The following is a 19,878-nucleotide window of genomic DNA, read 5'->3' as shown; positions in this document are numbered from 1 at the left end:
ATAGGTCAGTAGTTTTCATGTTTGAGAAGAATTTGGGCATTATTTCTTCAAATATTTGTCCTCTTTTCTTTAAATCCCATTGTTTTTATTAGCCCACATGTCTTTAAAATTGTTCACTCCTCTTTTTGGCCTCTTCTGTGTGTTCCTTGGTGTGGCTCACCTCAGTTAATGTCCTTCTTCCTTCATGCTTCGGCTGCTCCCGTCTGCTCGTGAGCTCTTCTGACCTTTTGCTTCAGTTTTCCTGTTCTCCCTTCAGCATTTCAGTCCATGTTTAAGTGACGTTTTTATCTTCATTCGTATTGTTTATTTGCTAAAACATCATTTTAAGGTATTGATTATAATTTTTTAAGGTTTTAATCAAATTTAAAGGTTTTGTCTATTAATATCAAAGTCTAGATTTCGCAGAATGCTTATTAATTCTTTTATCTTCCTTGTATTTATCATATTTTCTTGTTTTGAATTTATTTTCATGATTTATTTATTTGTTTGTTTGTTTGTCATATCCTTGGGTTTGGGGGTTCTTTATTGGCATTTGTTTTAGTAATCCTTATGAATAAATTCCACAAGGTTGTTATTCTTTGCTGTGTGTTCACTCTAGCTCCTCTCAGTTAGTATGCTGATTAATAGAGATTTTCTTAAATTCTTGCAAGCCGTGAGTTTAGACTGCCTGGACATTTCTGTGTCTGGGTGCAGTACAACACGGCGGGTGCCTCTCAGCTTAGCTTTAGCTTTTACTCCTTCCTGCGCAGTCTCAGGCGGGAGTCTGCGCCTTCTTGGATCTTTCCTGAGCACAAACATACACATTCCTTCTAGAATGCTAGAAAGTATGAGAACTCCAGATTCCCAGTGGACATGCCATTGCCTGGACCTTCTTGTTAAAGCTTTGGTTAGTGTAATTTTGTGCACTGTCCACTAGCGCTGGCGGCCATGCAGTCCCTGGATTTCTTGTCACTGTTGGCAGTCATCGCTCCTACCCAGAGGCCTTTAGCACTGCCAGGACATGTACAGTCCTCTTTATGAGTAGCTTCCTCGAGAACCACCAGGCCGCTTAAATTATGGTGTTTTTCTGGAAATGATGCTTTCTTTCAAGGAGCTTCATCCTACTTCTGTGTGCTGTATTACCTCCAGATGCTGCCCTGTGTGGTCTGTTACCTCCAAATGCTCCCGTGTGCTGTGCTACCTCGAGACTACTGCCCCTGTGTGCTGTGTTACCTCCAGATGCTGCCCTGTGTGCTATGTTACTTCCAGATGCTGCCCCTGTGAGCTGTGTTACCTCCAGATGCTGCCCCTGTGGCTGTTTTCAGGCCATAGCATTAGAGTAGGATGTTTGGAGCTAGGACAAGTTCAAGTTTGCTATGCCCTACCCCTGTTAAGCCACATTATCATGAGTTCATGGCCACAGATTGCTCTCTGCTTTTGGTTAATGTCCGTAGTGTGGAAAAGGTTGTTTCATTGGTGCTAGCTCCTTTGCTGCTTTTATGGAGAATAAATGCTTCACGGTTCTTACTCCATGACTTTTGCTGGCACCACCTCTACAGTTTAATTTTCATATAGAAATTGGCATCTTGGCTAAAGCATAATCTGTGGCTTCTAGGTCAACTCAATATTCTCATTACTGGTGAGATATTTAATTGCTAATTTAACTTCTTGTATACATGCACGTTGGAGGAGCATAAAGTATTTTAGATTCTTTATTTTATTCTGTGATCTTAAGTAGCTAATTAAATAGTCTGACTCATATTTAGACTGGTAAGACAGCTAAGGATTTTTGTATTTAATGTTTTTGCCAAAATGTAACAAAAGGGAGTCTTTGGATCTTCAAGGTCTGTAATTTCTGTGTCATGTTTCAGGACCTCTAATTGGAAGCTGGCAGTTTTACAAGCTGTTTCTCACTAACAGTTAGGAAGAGATACGCTTTACCACTAAATAAATAAATTAAAAAAAAAAAAGACACCGGCCTCCATGTTACATGGGCAGCATACATTGGTATCTGAATCTAGTACTGAAGGAAGATAGAACTTCACCCCTTATAGTGACCATTTGGTACCACAAAGGAATGACTTCAGAGTTCCTTGTCAATAAAATCCTTTTTTGTAATGAGTTCTCAGTGAGGTCCTGTCTTATGAGATAGGTCCAAGGACTGTTGCTCCCCTCCATGAGATCGTCTTGACCCTCTCCTTTGCTGTCCTTCCTACTCCTTAAGCCCCAAAAACACTATGTTTGAACTGTACAATTCACAGAAGGCAAATCTGAACCTCTTTGTCAAATTACTATCTGATAAGCTCATCTTGATATGGCAGATAGAATAATATGTTAGTATTTACTTTTATCCTCTCAGCATTCTGAAGCACACTTCATGTGAAATGAAATTTCACACTTATCTGTTCTTATCAATTCTAAAGGAAGAGGTAAACAGATCTAGCCTGTACTTAGAACAGAGCCTTTTTTAATCCTATGGCCTTGCCAGTTCTTTACCTTGACTCGAGTTTGCCTTGAACTTAAACAGAATCAGCTAAGCAAACAAACCAATAAATAAAGCTCAAGATTTTGCTGCTAAAGAATCCATCTCTTTTTCATTCTGAAACAGTTGTTTAGAAATTCATTTCTGATATTTTGTTTCCTCTTTTATGTCCATTCCTAAAACCAAGTTTGTATTGTAGGGGATGCGTGTTAAAATACTTTATGTATTTGCCACAGAAACATAGGACAGTTCCTCAAGCTGATGCTGTTTCTGAAGAAATTTCACTTACTTCTCTGACTTGAGATCTCCTTAACAGTACATGTACGTGCCTGTGCATGGGTGTATATGTAGGCGTGTATGTGTGAGTGAAGTTAGTTTTCTCTTTAATGTACTTTTCAGTAATAGAATAAAATGTTTTCAATCAAACTAAAGTTTTCATTGTTTACTTGTTAGCTAAGACTTTTTAAATGTTTTGCTTCTTTGCATACACATTATTGACCAAAGTGTCTTGATGGAAATTTTGGTACAAAAACTGGGCCTATATACTAAACTAAATTGCACCTTGTATAAGATCATTGTTATGTGGTAGCCACTTATGTCAGCTTACTGATTTTATTCTTTCAATATTAGTGTTTAGGACGGTATTATAATGATTGTATCTTTCATTTTAGATCGTTTGGGGAATATTTTTCATCTTAGTCGCATTGCTGTTTGTAACTTCTCTCTTCCTGTCAAAGTAAGTACAGCAGAGATATTTTCTAAAGCACATATACAAAATCTTTGATAGCATCCATTTTGGTGCTGAATTCCATTAGTGTAGCCTATTCTACCTAAAGTGTTGTAGAGCATTAGCCCAGAGAATCGCTAAAAGGTGTATTGACAGTATTTCCTTTTTACTTATTGACAGTGTCTGTGAGACATTGCAGCGAAGTTTAATTTGCTTTCTGTGGCTCAGCAGAAGTGGCATGCTTAAGTTACGATGCTCTTCTTTCTGGCTGGACTGGAAATGTGGCAGTATAATGTAAATTCATTCTTCACGGTTTCTTTCAGTTTAGATAAAGCTCTTCATTCAGCTGGAATAGATTCTGGTTTCATCATCTTTGGAACTAACCTGAGTAATCCACTGAACATGCTTTTGCCTTTGTTGCAAACAGTAAGTAACATGCCAGTCATTTTACACTCCAGTAAAGCATCTGCCCCGGTAGAGTCATTGTCATGCAGACTTGCAAAAGTCAGACATGTGTTGGAGCCATATGCTAAGTTTTTATTTGCAAATTGTACCTAAATTGACGTTGGTTTATAGATGATTATATCTGTGTATTGGCCGACTTTTAATATGAGATACTTACTACTACCAAAGGTGAACTCTTCCAGACCAATTTAGTTTTTAAATTTTAATTAAGTCTTTTTCATATATAAAAATACAACATAATTGATTTTAGAATTTTTTCCTTAGGATGTTACTATTAATTACATAATAATAGTTGGGATTTTATAAAAATATTTTTTCATGGTATTCTCATATTAGCCTAATCTGAAAGGTGATTAACATTTTAATTATCAAATGTAAATAATTATTTCAAGCTATTTTGTTTTAATTTCTAGAGCTCTCAGAGCTTGGCTTTTAAACTTGATTTTCATCTTTTTTTTTTAGGTGTTCCCTCTTGATTATATTCTTATAACAATTATTATTATGTACTTTATTTTTACTTCAATGGCGGGAATTCGAAATATTGGCATATGGTTCTTTTGGATTAGAGTAAGTATATAATATCTTCTGGCTTTTGTATTTATTACTTTGTACATTATTTCCATTGTGGCAATTTATCCTCTTTGTTAGTTTGTGTGTTATTTGAGAAAAAGTCTTTGTAGCCCAGATTGGCCTTAAGTCTTCCTACCTTTCCCATCTTTGTGCTAGGATGACAGCGTGTACTGCCACAGCCCGCTCTTATATTTAGAATATATTATGTGTAGTATGATACTAAAAGTGAAAGACATAACGTTATGTTCCATGTTAACATAAAAGTACTTTCTAGAGCAGGAAGTCTTACGTAGGAGTTGTTTACACACACACACTATTTCTTTCAAATATTTAGCAGTGTTGAGAAACATTTTTTAGTTAGTTACTAGGACTGCTGTGGAAGTGTAAGGATTAGGGATCAGGGATGCTGCCAATTAAACTTCTGAAGTTGAGAAACCTTGGTCTAGAAGGTATGCTGTTTGTCTTAGCCTTTGATTGCTTTGGGCATACAACAAACACACTGAAGTTCAGAGATTCCCCTCCCTGGTGGGTGTCAGAGACTGCTACTGTTAGCCTCTTTATTCATGAATTCCCCACCTGTACATTTACCCAACCAAATAGATGGAATAGGGCTGACCTTTGCCCTTTCATTAGTCCTTGAACATCATAAATACTGATACCCCACCTGTGGTAATTATCCGTAGCATTGGCATGATTTAGAGTACACAGGAGTGTCTGCATAGACTCCATGTAAACTCTACACCCTGCACTCACTGGAGTTGAGAATGTGCAGATTTTGGTGTCATAGTGAACTTTGGACCCTCCATCCCCATACCAAAGACAACTGCAAACATTGCTTATTTTCTTACATGCATCCTGAGAAAATTATAAATTGTAGGTTGATGCTGAATCAGATAGACATCACTTTTAGATATGAATAAAAGAAAACATAGTAAACATGCATTTGAACTGAAGAAAAACTTCTTTCTGTGGGGGGAATGCTTCAGTGGTTAAAGTACGAGACCCAGTAGTGATGTGACTTTCAGTTTCTCATTAGGAACATCTTATTGTGTGACCACTCCTGTGCATAAGGGGATCTCAGTGACTATATCGTCATCTCATCCAGAACAGAATTCTGTTAGCCTGTAATAGGCTGTTGTCTGGTAAAACAGCAGGAACTAGTAAAGTGGGGCTCACCATTACAATGGACCAAGTCACGTAATTCCTTAAGTTACAGTTAACACTTGAGTTCCTCTTTAGCACAGATAAAAATATCACATCTATAATCAGATTACCATAAATGATCATAAGCTAGTTTTTAAGACAGACTATAGTGTGAAGGTATTAGGATATTGTATCTCCTGAGTAAATTGGGAGCATGGGGATCTTGGGGGAGGGTTGAAGTGGGAAGGGAGAGGCAGGGGCAGGGAGGGGAGCAGAGAAAAATGTAGAGCTCAATAAATATCAATTTCTTTGAGCATAGGCTCTCTGATATTATTTCCAAGTACACATAAGATTAATGCTGAAAGTTTTATAGGAAAAAAGATCTTTTTTGTTCTTTTGTTTTCAAGTTATTAGTGTTTGTGTTAGAACAATGGGACTGTGTCAGTATGTCCCCATTACATAGTGGCCTGACTTAAAGCTTCAAAATAACTTTGGTTAAACTTTGTTCCGGTTTGTTTTTTATTTTCCCCAGTTATATAAAATCAGAAGAGGGCGAACCAGGCCTCAGGCACTCTTATTTCTATGCATGATACTCCTGCTAATTGTCCTTCATACTAGCTACATGATCTATAGTCTTGCTCCCCAGTACGTTATGTATGGAAGCCAAAATTACTTAATAGAGGTAAGTGCAGTAATTAAAATGCTACTATTTTTGTATTTTAGAAACACTGATACAATTGAAAGAAATAAAAATAAATTAAAACAAATTTAGAAATGTAAAAGCAAATTTTATTTGTTAATTATTAAATTTATTTTTGACAAAACTGGTTTTTCAATACTTGTAAACATATTTATGTTTGTTTCATACTTTTAAAAATAAAATAATTTCATTATAAATATACATTAAGTGGATCCTGTGATACCAAGCTTTTCATAAGCACTTTATTAGCTAATACTCCTAATGGTTCTACAAAAATTAGCACTTTTAAATACTTCTACTAACTGTTGCCAAAAGTCGCAGAGTGTACATCATGTTTGTGAATTGCTCCTATAGCTCAATGAGAGAGGTTTCCTGGATATTTTATCTGTGAATAATTGGACTTCTTTTAAACATGATGAGTTCCTTGGTGCTGTTTTTCTCTTTTCTTGATATGGTTGACTAATAAAATCCAACAATGCTTTTTATGTTTAATTGAATATAGTGAGCTTGGATTTTTGACAATTTAAAGTATTTTTGCCATATTGGATTCAACATTTGTCTAGTATAGTGTTTGCTTTTCTGTTGCTGTGATCAACACCATGGCCAAGGCAGTGTACAAAGGGAGAGTCCGTGTATGATGGCAGGAGTGGGCAACAGCAGGCATTGCCTAGAGCAGGACGCCAAGAGCTCACATTTTAACTGCAGGCCCAAAGAGGAGAGAGTAACTGGAAGCCTTTTTACTCTCAAAACCCCCTCCAACCTCCCCCCATGATGTACTTCAGCAAGCAAGATCTCACCTCTCACACCCTCCCAGAGTGGACCACCAACTGAGGACCAAGTGTTCAAATACTCAAGATTGGGGAAGGAACTTTCTCTTTCAAAACACTACTCTATTTCCTTTTCCTAAAATGCATGTGGTCATTCTTCCTAACAGTTTACACTGGACCTATGTTTTTCCCATTGACCTCCCCATCTCCTTTCTCTTGTACTTCCTCCTTTCTATGTTTATTTTTACATGAAATAAATAAGTAAATAAATAAATAAATAAATGCACATCAGTTCTTGTATCACTGACATCTCAGAAAGGCATTTCTAAGAGAACATTAGTAATTACTAACGTAGATGCAACACTCCAGTCAGATCATGTGGTACAGGAGCCTGGGAACTCCGTGCTAGATCATGAGATCACATGAACTGAGTGTGATTTTGCAGACCCTGTAATTCTCCTGCCTCATCACTTACCTGCTTTCCTAGCTGATACTCAGCAACTGTTCTGGGAGTGAAAATTATTCTTTTGTATGAAGAAAAGATATTTTTCCCTGTTTGCTTTTTCTTCCTTTCTTTCCAATTTTCTTTCCTCCATTCACCTTTCTCCCCACCCCACCCCCACTTCTGTTTCTTTTTGTGTAGTGGGGAAGGATACTTTTTGAATAAGTTTTTGTTGTTGTTCTTGTTTTTTTTTGTTATTTTTTTTCCCACAATCTTTCTGCTTTGACCTCCCATATGCTGGGATTTCAAATGAAATCCAAGACTCCAGGCTTTTGCCTTTTTCTTTTTTGTTATCAAGCTACTCTGAAAAGAAATTCAGTTGTTTACTATAAGACCTAAATTATTGTTGCAAAAGTACTTTAATATTAAATTTATAGTATCTTTTTGTCTTACAGTTTTTATTAAATTGATCTTTTAGAATATTAGATGTCATTAGTATAAAGTAGAATATGAAATTCGCAATGTGATTAGCCCAGATACATTAATGACTGCAATATTTTTATTTTAATCATATTTTTATCTTTCAGAGCAATATAACTTCTGATGTCCATAAAGGCAACTCAACCCTTTCTGTGCCAAAAAGATGTGATGCAGATGCCCCTGAAGGTAAAGCAGCTATTGTCAAGCTGTTTAGAATTTGTAATTTGTAAGACTTAATAAGGTAGCCTACAGGAAGGAGTCATGCTCTTGGGAGAATGATAGCCAAAGAGAAGTTCTGGGTCATAGACACTGAAGTAGCATTTCAGGATTGCAGAAGAATGTATTCAGTATGTGCATCAAGATCAAGCAGTTCCCTGCCAAAGAAAAAAAGGACACAAACAGTTTATTTTGAAGTTGCACAGTTGTGTTGTGTGATCATGGGAGTTGAAAACATGGTTAGTCTAACATTGCGTGTTTTTGCTTATGAGGATGAGGGTTGGAATGATGCCTGAAGAAAACTGCAGGATTTTAATGAGTCCTGAAAGGTCTGTGGAAGTGACAAAAGAACCAAGAAAAGTTTTAAGTAAAGGCAGAGAAGTTAGTTCATGATTTATTTTTCTAAAAGTTGAATCTGATAGTTTTATAGAAAAGGGGTTTGAGATCAGAGCATGGAAGTAAATTATGGAAGGAAGAATTCTAGAATGATCCAAAACAGATGGAAAAACTTGAATAAACTGTAAAGTGCAAGATGAAAGACATTGGTAAGAATAGAGAGAGGGGTGAGGGTGTTGAGGTCACTGGAGACATGCATGCTAAGAACCAAACTGAAAGGAGGAGACGGCAATGGATGGAGACTGGAATTCAAAAACGTCATTTTCCAAAGGAGAGCAGATAAAGTGCATTGGTGGATGCTGCTCATTCGTTCCTAGCCGCTTAGACCCAAAATAATCACTCAGAAACTATATTATTTGCAATACTGTTTGGCCAATAGCTTAAGTGTATTGCTGTCTAACTCTTACATCTAGAATTAACCATTTCCATTATTTTAAATGTTACCATGAGGCTTGTGGCCTACTGGTAAGGTTCCAACTGGCAGCTCGTATCTTTCCCCTCTGGCGGCTACATGGCATCTCCTGACTTCACCTTCTTTCTCCCAGCATTCAGTTTAGTTTCTTCAACCTAGTTCTATTCTGCCCTATCACAGGTCAAAACCACTTCTTTATTAACAGATAGTAATAAAACATATTCACAGCTTACAGAGGGTATCTGACATCAAAAGTGGATACAGAGCGGTATGCAAAACAGGAAAAATTTTAATGATTGATGATCATAAAACCAGCTGAGAGTAAAGAGGAATATGAAGAAAGGAAGATGTTTTGCCTAAGTCATTTCTGAAATGCACAGTAGCGCCTGGGAGAGACAGATTAAAAACTAGAAAAGCCATGCATGCAGAATGAAGGGTTTTGTTTATCTAGATTACCAGAGGCTTTAGGAGTTTATGGGATAGAATTAGGAAAACAGAAGGTTGTGGGTCACCTAGTTCTGGAGGACATGACACTAAAAACATTCAAGACAGAACACTGCAGAAAGACTGTGGGTACCACTTTTTCTAAATTACCAAACTGGCTACTGTTCTACCATGATCTGAGGGTTAGCTGGAAGTACCAGAAATATTTGATCATCTCAGTTCTCCATGAAGTGTAAATTCAAACCATCCACCAGGATTTATTGGGCTATGAAGTAAACAATGAAAGAAAGTGGCAGTAGTTTCTGATAGTTCATAAAAGGGCTCAGAAGAATTTGTCTAAAAATAAGCTAATGATCAAGATAAGTATGTATAGGGAAAGAGAGTAAGTTACCAATCTGTGCTTTTCTTGAATCAGTCAACAGAACTGACATGATTGATTCCAAACAGTAATTAGGTTGTTTGGGGAGCATGTGACCTTGAGGGTTGAATTTAAGAAAGCAAGTTGGAAGTTCAGGGTTGGAGAATATTGTGTTCCCAGGTGTTAACATTAGAGATCCCTAAACACAAAATCTCATTCCATTATTTGAAGATTTCTTGAAATAAATTCATTGTCTTATTAGGGTATTAGAGTAGCAGAACATGTAATCTTCTCTGTAAAGCAGACCTCATTTTTGTGTTCATTTTGTTTTAGTGTATTTGCTCACATAATAGAGTAGAGCCTTAAAAGAAATCAAATAATCTGTAGGGTCATACACTCAAATACTAAAATATAAATTGATATGCCATCCCAACTAGATGAATTATTATATAGCCAAGTAGACACAACTGAAAACATGATTTTATATATATAGATATAGATAGATAGATAGATAGATAGATAGATGAGATGTAAAAGGAAAATGAGAAATATTTGCATGATGAATACTAATGTTCAGAGCAGTTAGGAGAGAAGCTGTGCACTAATCTTACTGTAGAAAGAGTTGGCCACTAAGTTTTATAGTAAATAAGCCTAGCATTCAGGGATAATTTGAAATCCAGGCTGCATAGATAAAATGTTTGCCAGTCATTTCTCTGCCAGCAAATGCAAGGTGACCTGAAACCGTTTATCTAAAGTACTAACTGCATAGGTTAGGGCTAGGGAATTTATCCCCACCCATACATATTTTTTTTTTGGCATGGAAATCATAAAAATGGGAAGAAAGCCATAAAGAACCACAAATTATAAACAGTTCTAAAAGTACAAGTCATAATAGTATGGATGAAACATCTAGAAATGGCACCTGAGCAGTTGCCTCCTTCTTGTGGCAAGCAGATGCAGCCTGGATTCTGAGAAAGCCTGAGGAACTGGGCTGACAGGGTGAGCCTTCAGCCTTAATCTGAGGAGCCAGGTTCCAAGTCTTACATTTAGTGTTTTTCCGTTTTGTTTAAGAGAGAGAGGAAATTTTATTAGTATTACATCATATGTCCTTTAATTTTTAAAAACAGTTTTGTTACCATTTTCTAAATAAAATGGAAAACTCATTCCAAGCAATGATGTCATGGAAGTCACAGACGGTATATGGACACTGGCAGAAACTGACACCTAGGTCAGTAGAGAAGACACAGGCTGGAAAATGAGAGAGGAGACAAGACTAGCAGTTTACTACCCAAGAAAATGCCATGTGTGGTGGTCAGTGATGTAGTTGCTTCTTAGTGATTAGAAAAAGCTTTTATAGAATATACTAAACTACAGTACTAGAGAATTAAGGAGAGAAATTCTAAAATGAAGGAAATTCCCTATCTTAATATAGCTTTGAAGTACTCTTAATAATTGTTTGTAAATCTAATTTTTAATACAGACTCATACTAAAAGACACTTAGAAGCTCACAATTTAACCAGTTCTTACCGAGGTTTTTTGCAAAAATGAATGTATTCTTAACTGTCTCTCTCTCTCTCTCTCTTTTTCTCTCTCTCTGTCTCTCTGTCTCTGTGTGTGTGTGTGTCTATTTGTGTGTGTGTGTGTATGTGTGTTGGTCTTAACTCTGTGTGTGTGCGTGCACACGCGTGTGTGTGTGTGTCTGTGTGTGTGTATGTGTGTTGGTCTTAACTCTGTGTGTGTGTGCGTGCACACGCGTGTGTGTGTGTACACACGCGTGTGTGTGTATGTGTGTGTGTGTGTGTGTGTTGGTCTTAGCTGTCAACTTGATACAATCTGGAAGCACCAGGAAAGAGTGTTAATGAGAGGTTCCAGGAAAGTGAGTATAGAGAAAGACCTGCACAGATTTAGTGTTGGAATTATCAACACTTTAGAGTGGCTAACTAGAGGGAAGAGTGAAACAAGCTTAAAATACCAGCAGGCACCAAGCTAAAAATGAATAAATAAATCCCTAGCAGATTTTCAAATGAGCCTAATAAAATATTTAGCGATAAATATAACAGAAGTGACTGAAATTAAACTCAGTGTAGAAATCCTAAGATGAAAGGAACATTGAGTAAGATGTAAAGAAGAAAATAACAGCTATACCTCCAAGGAACTGGATAAAATCTACATCAGGCAGTCAGAATCAGCATCGCTGAAGAGCACATGTGATTTGTGCACCTCATAAATGACAGCCTGACAGCACTGGGTGACATGAATCAGTGGATTAATATCATACACAGCCACACTGAAGGGCAAACTGCAGGAATTAGCCTGGGCCTTCAGAAGGCAAGTGTCATAAAATGCAAGAGGAAAAATTGTTACAAAAGTAAGGACATAAAAGGGATATGCTCAAGTGGACAGGTGGAAAATACACGGAATAAAACATATCCTATAAATGATAAATTTTCTGGGTTTGATACCTGTACTATAATTAAAGCACTTGGAAGACAGAGGCAGGCAGACCTCTGTAAGTTCGTGACCAGGTTGATCTACATAGTAATTTCCAGGACAGCCAAGGCTACATAATATAACCCTGTCTCAGAAAAACAAATAATCAACAACACCAAAATGCTGAAATACTGGACATGCAAGTCTAATGTTTCTTGTTAAGGAAAACAAGAAAAGCCAGTCTAAATCCTCAAGGGCTGCTTTTTTTTTTTTTTAAAGAATGTCCCAAGGATAGACCGAGATTGGAAACTACAAAAGTTAGCATTTCAGAGTATCATTTTGGGTTTAATTGCACACTTTTTTTAATCTAATTTCACATTATTTATATAGGTCTTGACATTTAAATGTATATCTATTCTCTTTCTTAAATTCTTTAAGTTTAAGTAGTATACCCAGCAGTTTAACACAGTGTATTTTGCCACACAAAATAACAGGCTTTAATAAGTATACATGTTGGTGAGTACCTGAACATGCCCTGAGCAATTTCAAATAAAAGGATTAATTCCTTGTGAAAATAAGTTAAGTCTTTCTCATTTGCTCTTAATTTTTAAATCTTTAGTGAAATATTTTGTCTTATAGTTCTTTTTCTGGTATGCATTTTTTATTTAAGTTTTTGAGAAATTCATACAGAAAATTTTATTTATATCATCTATTCCCTTTTTTCCTTCTAGCTCCTTTTGTGTCCCCCACACTGCCTCTTAAATCCATTTCTTCCTTAATTATTGTTACATATATGTGTATATATGCATACATACACACAAACACATGTAAATTACAATCTACTGGGTTTATTTAGTGTTTCTTGTATGTCAATGTCTTAGGGCTGACTGCTTGGGATTGGGTAACCTGTCGGGGTCATCCCTGGAAAAGACTGTCACTCCCATCTCAGCAGCCACTGATTGCCCATAGCTCTTCATCTCGGGGTGAAACGTCCCCCAGCCATGCTGTCATAGCCGTCCAAGTTGTCATTGTGCAGATCTTATTTAGACAGCATAGGCTGATGAGCCAAGAACAAAGGCAAGTTGACAGGTTGTTTGCAGTTCTCCAAGGAAGCACTTAATGGTCCTAGTGACAGTGTTAACCAGTGGTCAGAGTCTGGATATATTTTAGATGTATAGGCAATGGGCTTTGCTGAGGAGTCTAGGTGATGACAGATGAGAAAGCACTAGGGGTGATGCACATTTAAGTGTGGTTTTGTTGTTGCTAATTTGGGGGGCGGTGGCTGTACTTTAATTTTTTTTGTTACAGAGCCTTGCTACATAGCCCAGAGTGGCCTTAGATTCTCTGCCTCAAACTCACAGTCATCTTGCTTGAGCCTCTAGAATAGTGAGATTGTAAGAGTAACCACTCTTAGCTTAAGTCTTAATTAGAACGTATTAGCTGAAAGTTTCGCATTGTTTTTGATAGTATGTAAAATATTCTCTTTAACAGCCTATTTGGACTTACTGAAGTTATTGCTGAGCCTGATCGACTTGTAGTTTAGGGGTCTTCCTTTATAGATAGAGAATTAATAGTGTGACTTATTATTATACTTTATATAATGCAATCTTATTATTATAACTAATTGTGTAACTTATTAGCTTCTCAAAGCTGCAGTTGGGTACTACAAAATAACTCATTAGGTTATTCTCAGGACCAGAAGTTTCTGTGTGGTTTTAATATTATTTACTGCCTTATAGATAAGGAAGAAAGCAAAAGAAAGCTATGCAGCTCTAATGAGACACAATGTTTATGTGAATGTAGTAGGCTAAGTTTTATATGACCAACTGGTGATAAAAATGAAATTGGTAACATTCTTTCTTACAGGAGCAATGCGTGTATTTTGGCATCTTGGAAAGGGTTCAGACAACCGCTCCATGCTCCACCCAAGTAGCATAGGCTGTCCTCACATTCTCCATGTAACAGACCCTCCTGCCTTCACTCCCCAGTACTGGGACTGCAGATGCGACCACCATGCTTAGCTTAGGCCTTCTTAAATATAATCAACTCCCAATACAAATTCTATTCTAAAAATTCTATTATTAAAAATGCTCACTATAACACTTAACTCTTCTGTATAGAATACCTGACGCTTTATTTTTATTAACCTGGTGTGATTCATATATCCTTGAAATGTAATAAAACTACTTCCTTCAGATTTTCCATCCTCTTCAGATCAGCATTCACCCCCACACACACCTAGTTCTTCCAGTGAGTTTTAACAAAACGTTGATTCAGCTGTGTGGCATTTGTTCAACTTTAAGTTAGTTAGTACGACTCTGCTTTTTATTGCTTATTTCCTTTGTTTCCCTACCATCTCACTTGCCTGGTTTTATATTGTCTCTCGAGTCATTTTAGTTGGGTGTGCCTCACGTGTGCTGTAGACACCTGAAGATAGTGCCCCCCTGCCATGTGTGAGGGGGTTAGGGGAGAGAGAGAGAGAATCTCAGAGCTGGCCTTCACTTCCACCTTGTTTGAGATTTGACACAGGGTGTCTTATGCTCAGGCTCCTGGCCTGAGTTTCACTGGATTCTCATATCGCTACCTTCATCTGACCTAGGAGTGCTGAAGTTACAAAGGCACGCTGTAACCCCACTATACAGAGTGTGGGGCTCCAGACTCAGGTCCTCACACCTAAGCAGATGCGCTTTACCCACTGAGCCCTCGCTCCATCCTGAAATTGATTTGGAAGGGTAAAGAAATTTAAGTTATTTTACTTTCATTTCCTCAGAAAACTTAGAGAGCTAGAGATGCGCTGGATTGGGATTCAGGGGAGCAGGTGGACACTGGCAGATGGGAAACAAGGATCTCCCTCCCTTTGTTCAGTCGGGAATCATCCGTTAGGATGAAAGATGAGCAAGGAGCTAATTTACAGGCATTGTTCTCAGAGTACTTGCCACGCTCTGTAAATAACTAAATATAGAAGGTACATAAAGATAACAAATGCCATCGCATGCTTGTGTATGGATTTTTAGGGAACTTCATTTTTAGCAACAAAGCCAAACTGACAATATTTTTAATTTTAGAAAGCTTGCATCGAAGACACACCTTTAAAAATGGAGAGCACATAAACAGTGCGCTTGGGAAAATATTTAAATACAGTTTTGGTGGTAGGCCAAGTAATCCGGTCTAAGCCAGTTTCGAATGTCACTGAGTGGATTACTAGGCCTCTGGGGAAGAAGGATTTGATTTCACTTGCACTTGCTTGTGCCGGCTCAGCTGCTGCCCTGTAATCCCTCTTCTGGCCCTGAGATTTCTAACTCAGTCAAGTTTTAACTCGCTAAGTGTCCTCCAGTGTGGAAATGAATAGAACGTCTACTTCCTTGTTTAGTCTGCCATTCGTGTTGAGAGTTTGGAGTGACACTTTCCGGATAGTTTTATGCTTGTACATAAGGCTCGTGTAATACTTAGCCAGAGAAGATACTCTCCTTGCTTTTCAGTGATTTTATATTCCTGTGTTTCTGTTACAATGGCAAGGCTGTATAAGGGGAGACGGATCTACTGGGGCTTAGATTTAAGAAGAGTTGCCTTCCATCTTGATGGAGAAGTACGGCAGCTGGTCACATGTTGTCCGCAGTCAGGAAGCGGGGTAAATGCAGCTCTCTCTCTCCTCTCTCTTCTGTAGTCTGATGCCCACATTCAGTTACCCCTCCTCTTCTCTCTGGAAACAAACACACAGGTACATCCAGAGATTGTCTCCTGGAAGACTCCAAATCCAGTCTAGTTGACCATGAAGAGTGATCATTACAGTTTTAAACAAAACTTTCAAAAAAATTTTTTTTTCCTAAGTTCCAGCTTATAGTGTTTATTTATAAACACTTGACTTGACTAACTTTCCAGCCGTATCTCTTGTTGTGGAAGTGTTCACCTTTGAATTTCTTGGCCCGTTGAGGTTCAAGTCTCCATAGAGAAAAGCAATGAGCCTGTACAAGCTAGTGATGCCACTCATGCCAGAGGAATTGTTCCTCACTCCTGTGGGACTCACAAAGAGTACCGCACAGCCATTTGCAACTCCTGAGAATTGCCATCATGTTATCTTATTATATATTTCATGTTACTTCATGAATTTCATTATATTTAACAAAACAAGAATATTAGCCGTCTCTTGGTGCAGGATCTTTGATATTTCTCAGTCTGTGTAGTGATCCTGGGAAGAAAGGATGGTAGCCATCTTTACAATTCACAGGCGCCATGGTTCACATAGCAGAGAGGATAAGCAATAGTCGCCTGCGTAGCTCTCGGGCTCGGGAGCCTAACCCCTCATTCACCACAGTGGCCTTTATTTTTCTATGCTTCATTTTGAAGACGTACTCAAGGGTCTTGTTTTTACATCCTTAGACTCCTGTCTAATTAAGAAAGTTAGAAAATGTTCTGTTTAGCAGTCTGAATTTTTAGTAAGACCAAGACCATCCCAAATTTTCTTTTCATTCATCATATTTAGTATGATGGCAGGTGAACGTTCTGTGCTTTAGAGTAGTCAGACTTATTTAATGAAAGTAACAGATGATTATCATCTAACTGTGAGTTACTGTGGAATAACTGTATAACTGAGGAGAGTAAAATGTGGGAGGAGCAGAGTAAATGATGAAGTACCCTGTTTAGGTGTCTCCCCTGGTGCACTGAACCCCAGCACCTAGTTTAAAACCATGAACTTGAGTGCTCCAAGGAGGGCAAAGACGTGTTTAGAGCCAGCATTCGGTGGAGGATCATGACATCAGCCTAGACTACATAGGACGCCCCTGTCTACTACTAAACAGACACAGTTCCCACAGAGGTGGAAGGGTGTGACGAGACCGTGGGGACTCAGTCAGATAGGAATTTCACTGTCACCCTCATGGGCAGATGCAGGAAGGAGGTTGTATCCCTGCTGACTGCATAGTTCCCTGCCAAAAGATTGATATTGGGCAGTTCAGAAATGCATGTTGAGATACACTGGAAAGGGTCAGAGTAAATGAGATGGAGGTTATTTAAATATTTGCATAATGGATCTCTAGGACAGGTCTTGTGTTCTTGTAAAATATAACCTAATTTCTAGTTTTTCAGAAAACTGTGCGTCAGCCATAAAATTTAGGAAAGTATTTTAGATCCTGTAAATAATAATAAACTGGACAGCAAAACTCCCTGCTTAATTTTGTTTCAAGAAAAGAGTGGCACTTAGCATTATTAAAGCTGAGAAGATGGTTCATAAAATACAAATTAAAGGCTTATTTTCCTATCAGTAGTAGGATATGATAATAGCTCCTAATTGGATGTTTGGCCCCTGCCCATTTCAGATGTAAGTATGTAGAAGTCATACTGTCTTTCTTAATAGATGGGAAAGAAGTTGCTTTGTAAGTCTGTTTTCTTCTGGAGAATAAAGACCCCCTGCAGGGAGGAAGGTTGTTAAACCCTGTGCAGCAGCAAACACTGCGTCTCTCACAGCTCTGTCCAGCCGTGCTGCCATGCCTGTCTGAGTCGCTTGAAACATTTCCTCGGACTTTGCTGAGGACATGCATTTGTGTCTGTAACTCCATGGGAATAATGAATACAGTGTGACTGTAAAGTCCACCGCAGCTATCGAGTAACCTGCTTTCTGTTTGAGCTCCATTTTATTTGAAGGAGAAATATAAATGAATTGGCTTTTTATGAAGGCTATAATTCTACAGGAGCCATCTCTGTAAACAATGATAATGGGATTTCTTAGAAGAACCGGCTGCTTTTTCAAGAGAGTGCTCCGAGGGGGATGGGAAGGCAGTAAAGTCCTCTCAAGTGTGAGCTGTCCGTGAGAAGCAGTCTCTATAGAAAGTGCAGCGTCTGCTAACCATATCTGATTACACTTTCTTTTATTTTTTTCCAGGCGGGAGAGCCTTTTTTGTTTTATATGTCTGGCACTTCAAGTTGTACTTATTTCTCCATTTCAAATAAATTGAACTGGCCGATAAAACTTTTATTTTTAGGATCAAAATTATAATATTGACATTCTCTTTTTCTATGTCATAATAGTCAGCAGTTTAACACTGGGTGATTGAGAGTAGCTGTGGCAGAAGCCCCCACCTCTGTCTGACGTTCACTGTCTATGTTTTAGCCGATAGTTGGGCAAAGGTGAGTCATTGGTTATGAAAGGAACAATTTTAACATAACTGTCTGTTTGCTTTTGCAGATCAGTGTACCGTTACCCGCACGTACTTGTTCCTCCACAAGTTCTGGTTCTTCAGTGCTGCGTACTATTTTGGCAACTGGGCCTTTCTTGGGGTAAGTAGAGGTAGCGCAAGCACGACTCCTCCCTTTACACTGCTCCACCTGTAAGCTTATGTGTATCTCAGTAGTCTGTTAGAATCTCAGACTGCCGTTGAGGGGTTTTTAAAGGTGTAATTTTTGTGTAAGTGAGTGAATGCCATGTGTGTGCAGGTAGCCATGAGCCCAGAAGGGGGCCAGATCTCCAGGAGCTGGTGTTATGGGAGGTTGGGAGCTGCTGCGTGTGGGTGCTGCAGACTGAAGTCAGGCCCCTGGGAGAACAATATTACCTCTGAGCCATCACTCTCATTCAGTGCGTTGCTTAGGTGGTAGATAGTAGTAACACCACATCTTTGAATTTACAGGTATTCTTGATTGGATTAATTGTGTCCTGCTGTAAAGGGAAGAAGTCAGTCATTGAAGGCGTGGATGAAGATTCGGACATGAGTGACGACGAGCCGTCTGTCTACTCCGTGTGAACAGCCTCTGCCCTAAGGGCTTTATGAAGCTGGCTGATTATCTGTTATTCATTTTCAAAGTTTTAAAGTAACATTAGGGTGAACTGTCTAGCTTTCATCAAAAATGAGAGCATGGCTATTAAAAAGAACTTTATTTTTTATGTTTTCTGAAGTAACATTATTGTATCCTAGATTAACAATTTAAATTGCTATAATAATACTGTGTAAATACAATATTTCCAGGTTGGTGAGGGAATGTCTGTGTAAATTTTCTTTATTGTATAATAGTGTTAAATTTATTAAAACCTTGCAGAATTTACATTTCCTTTGTTGCTTTTCAAAAACATAAGAAGTCACTTGTCTTGTGCCTTAGGGTTTCTGGAATAATGTGAAAATTTTAAGTGTCTTCCTCTGATAGGGTAAGGACCGTGTCATAGTATTGCTCGTGGATAAGCCTAACTCTCGTGGACAGCCTGTTTTCAGTTTTGTCCATCAAATTATTAGTCAACTCAAGTAGAGTTCGTGAAAAATTGTTAAGCTGCTTAACATTCCAGAGTGTTACAGGTTTTATTGTTCAAATCTTAATGCATTGAGAGTGTTGCTACCTCCACAGGAGTATTTAGGGCACGTCTATCAATGTAGATAGTATTTGTTTATAGAAGACTTTGAAATTTGTATTATCATAAGTGGAAATATCAAGAATAATGAATGCCGAAAATTGAGTTTACTAAGAGTTGTAAGATAAATGATATCATACTCTGCTATTTTTTCATTTACTGTTTGGAAACTTATAAAGGAATACTCCGAATGTGTTCTAGGTAGTGAAAAATAAAATCTAATTTGCTAATGTCAATTAAAACTCATTAAAAAGTATTTATCTTTATGCTTGACGTAAAATATTTTAATCTCCTGGAGAAGACTTAAGAGTTAACCCCTATCTGCAGATGAATCTTTCGTGCCTGAGGGCCAATAGCACTTTGTTCTGGTTGATTCCCTGCTTCACCTGATGCTCTTCTCGAACCTTCATGTTGCCCTTTGCTCCTGTCGTGTGCCCCCCCCTTATGTTGCTCGCTAGGATGCCAGTCTCTTCTGCTCCTAGTTTACATTTTAGGTGGACCACCCTTTGACCTCCATCTGATTACTTTCCAAACACTAA

General features: G+C 38.0%; 1 protein-coding gene across 1 annotated transcript in view; it reads left to right on the top strand.

The window, feature by feature from the left end:
- Positions 1 to 19,605, top strand: part of Lmbrd1 (LMBR1 domain containing 1) — a 90,546-nt gene extending 70,941 nt beyond the window's left edge. The window contains exons 10-16 of the mRNA XM_041656536.1: positions 3,133 to 3,197; positions 3,512 to 3,614; positions 4,116 to 4,220; positions 5,899 to 6,048; positions 7,863 to 7,941; positions 18,191 to 18,282; positions 18,630 to 19,605. Of these exons, the coding sequence (XP_041512470.1) occupies positions 3,133 to 3,197; positions 3,512 to 3,614; positions 4,116 to 4,220; positions 5,899 to 6,048; positions 7,863 to 7,941; positions 18,191 to 18,282; positions 18,630 to 18,743 (708 nt within the window). The 3' untranslated portion in view covers positions 18,744 to 19,605. The remainder of the gene's footprint in view (positions 1 to 3,132; positions 3,198 to 3,511; positions 3,615 to 4,115; positions 4,221 to 5,898; positions 6,049 to 7,862; positions 7,942 to 18,190; positions 18,283 to 18,629) is intronic.
- The last annotated feature ends 273 nt before the right edge of the window (positions 19,606 to 19,878 follow it).

The sequence above is a fragment of the Microtus oregoni genome, unplaced genomic scaffold (assembly GCF_018167655.1).
Source record: "Microtus oregoni isolate MIOR12 unplaced genomic scaffold, Mior012 000007F_ref0000211, whole genome shotgun sequence".
Classification (NCBI taxonomy): Eukaryota; Metazoa; Chordata; class Mammalia; order Rodentia; family Cricetidae; genus Microtus; species Microtus oregoni.
The sequence above is the reverse complement of the archived record's forward strand: the minus strand, read 5'-3'. Positions and strand labels throughout refer to the sequence as shown.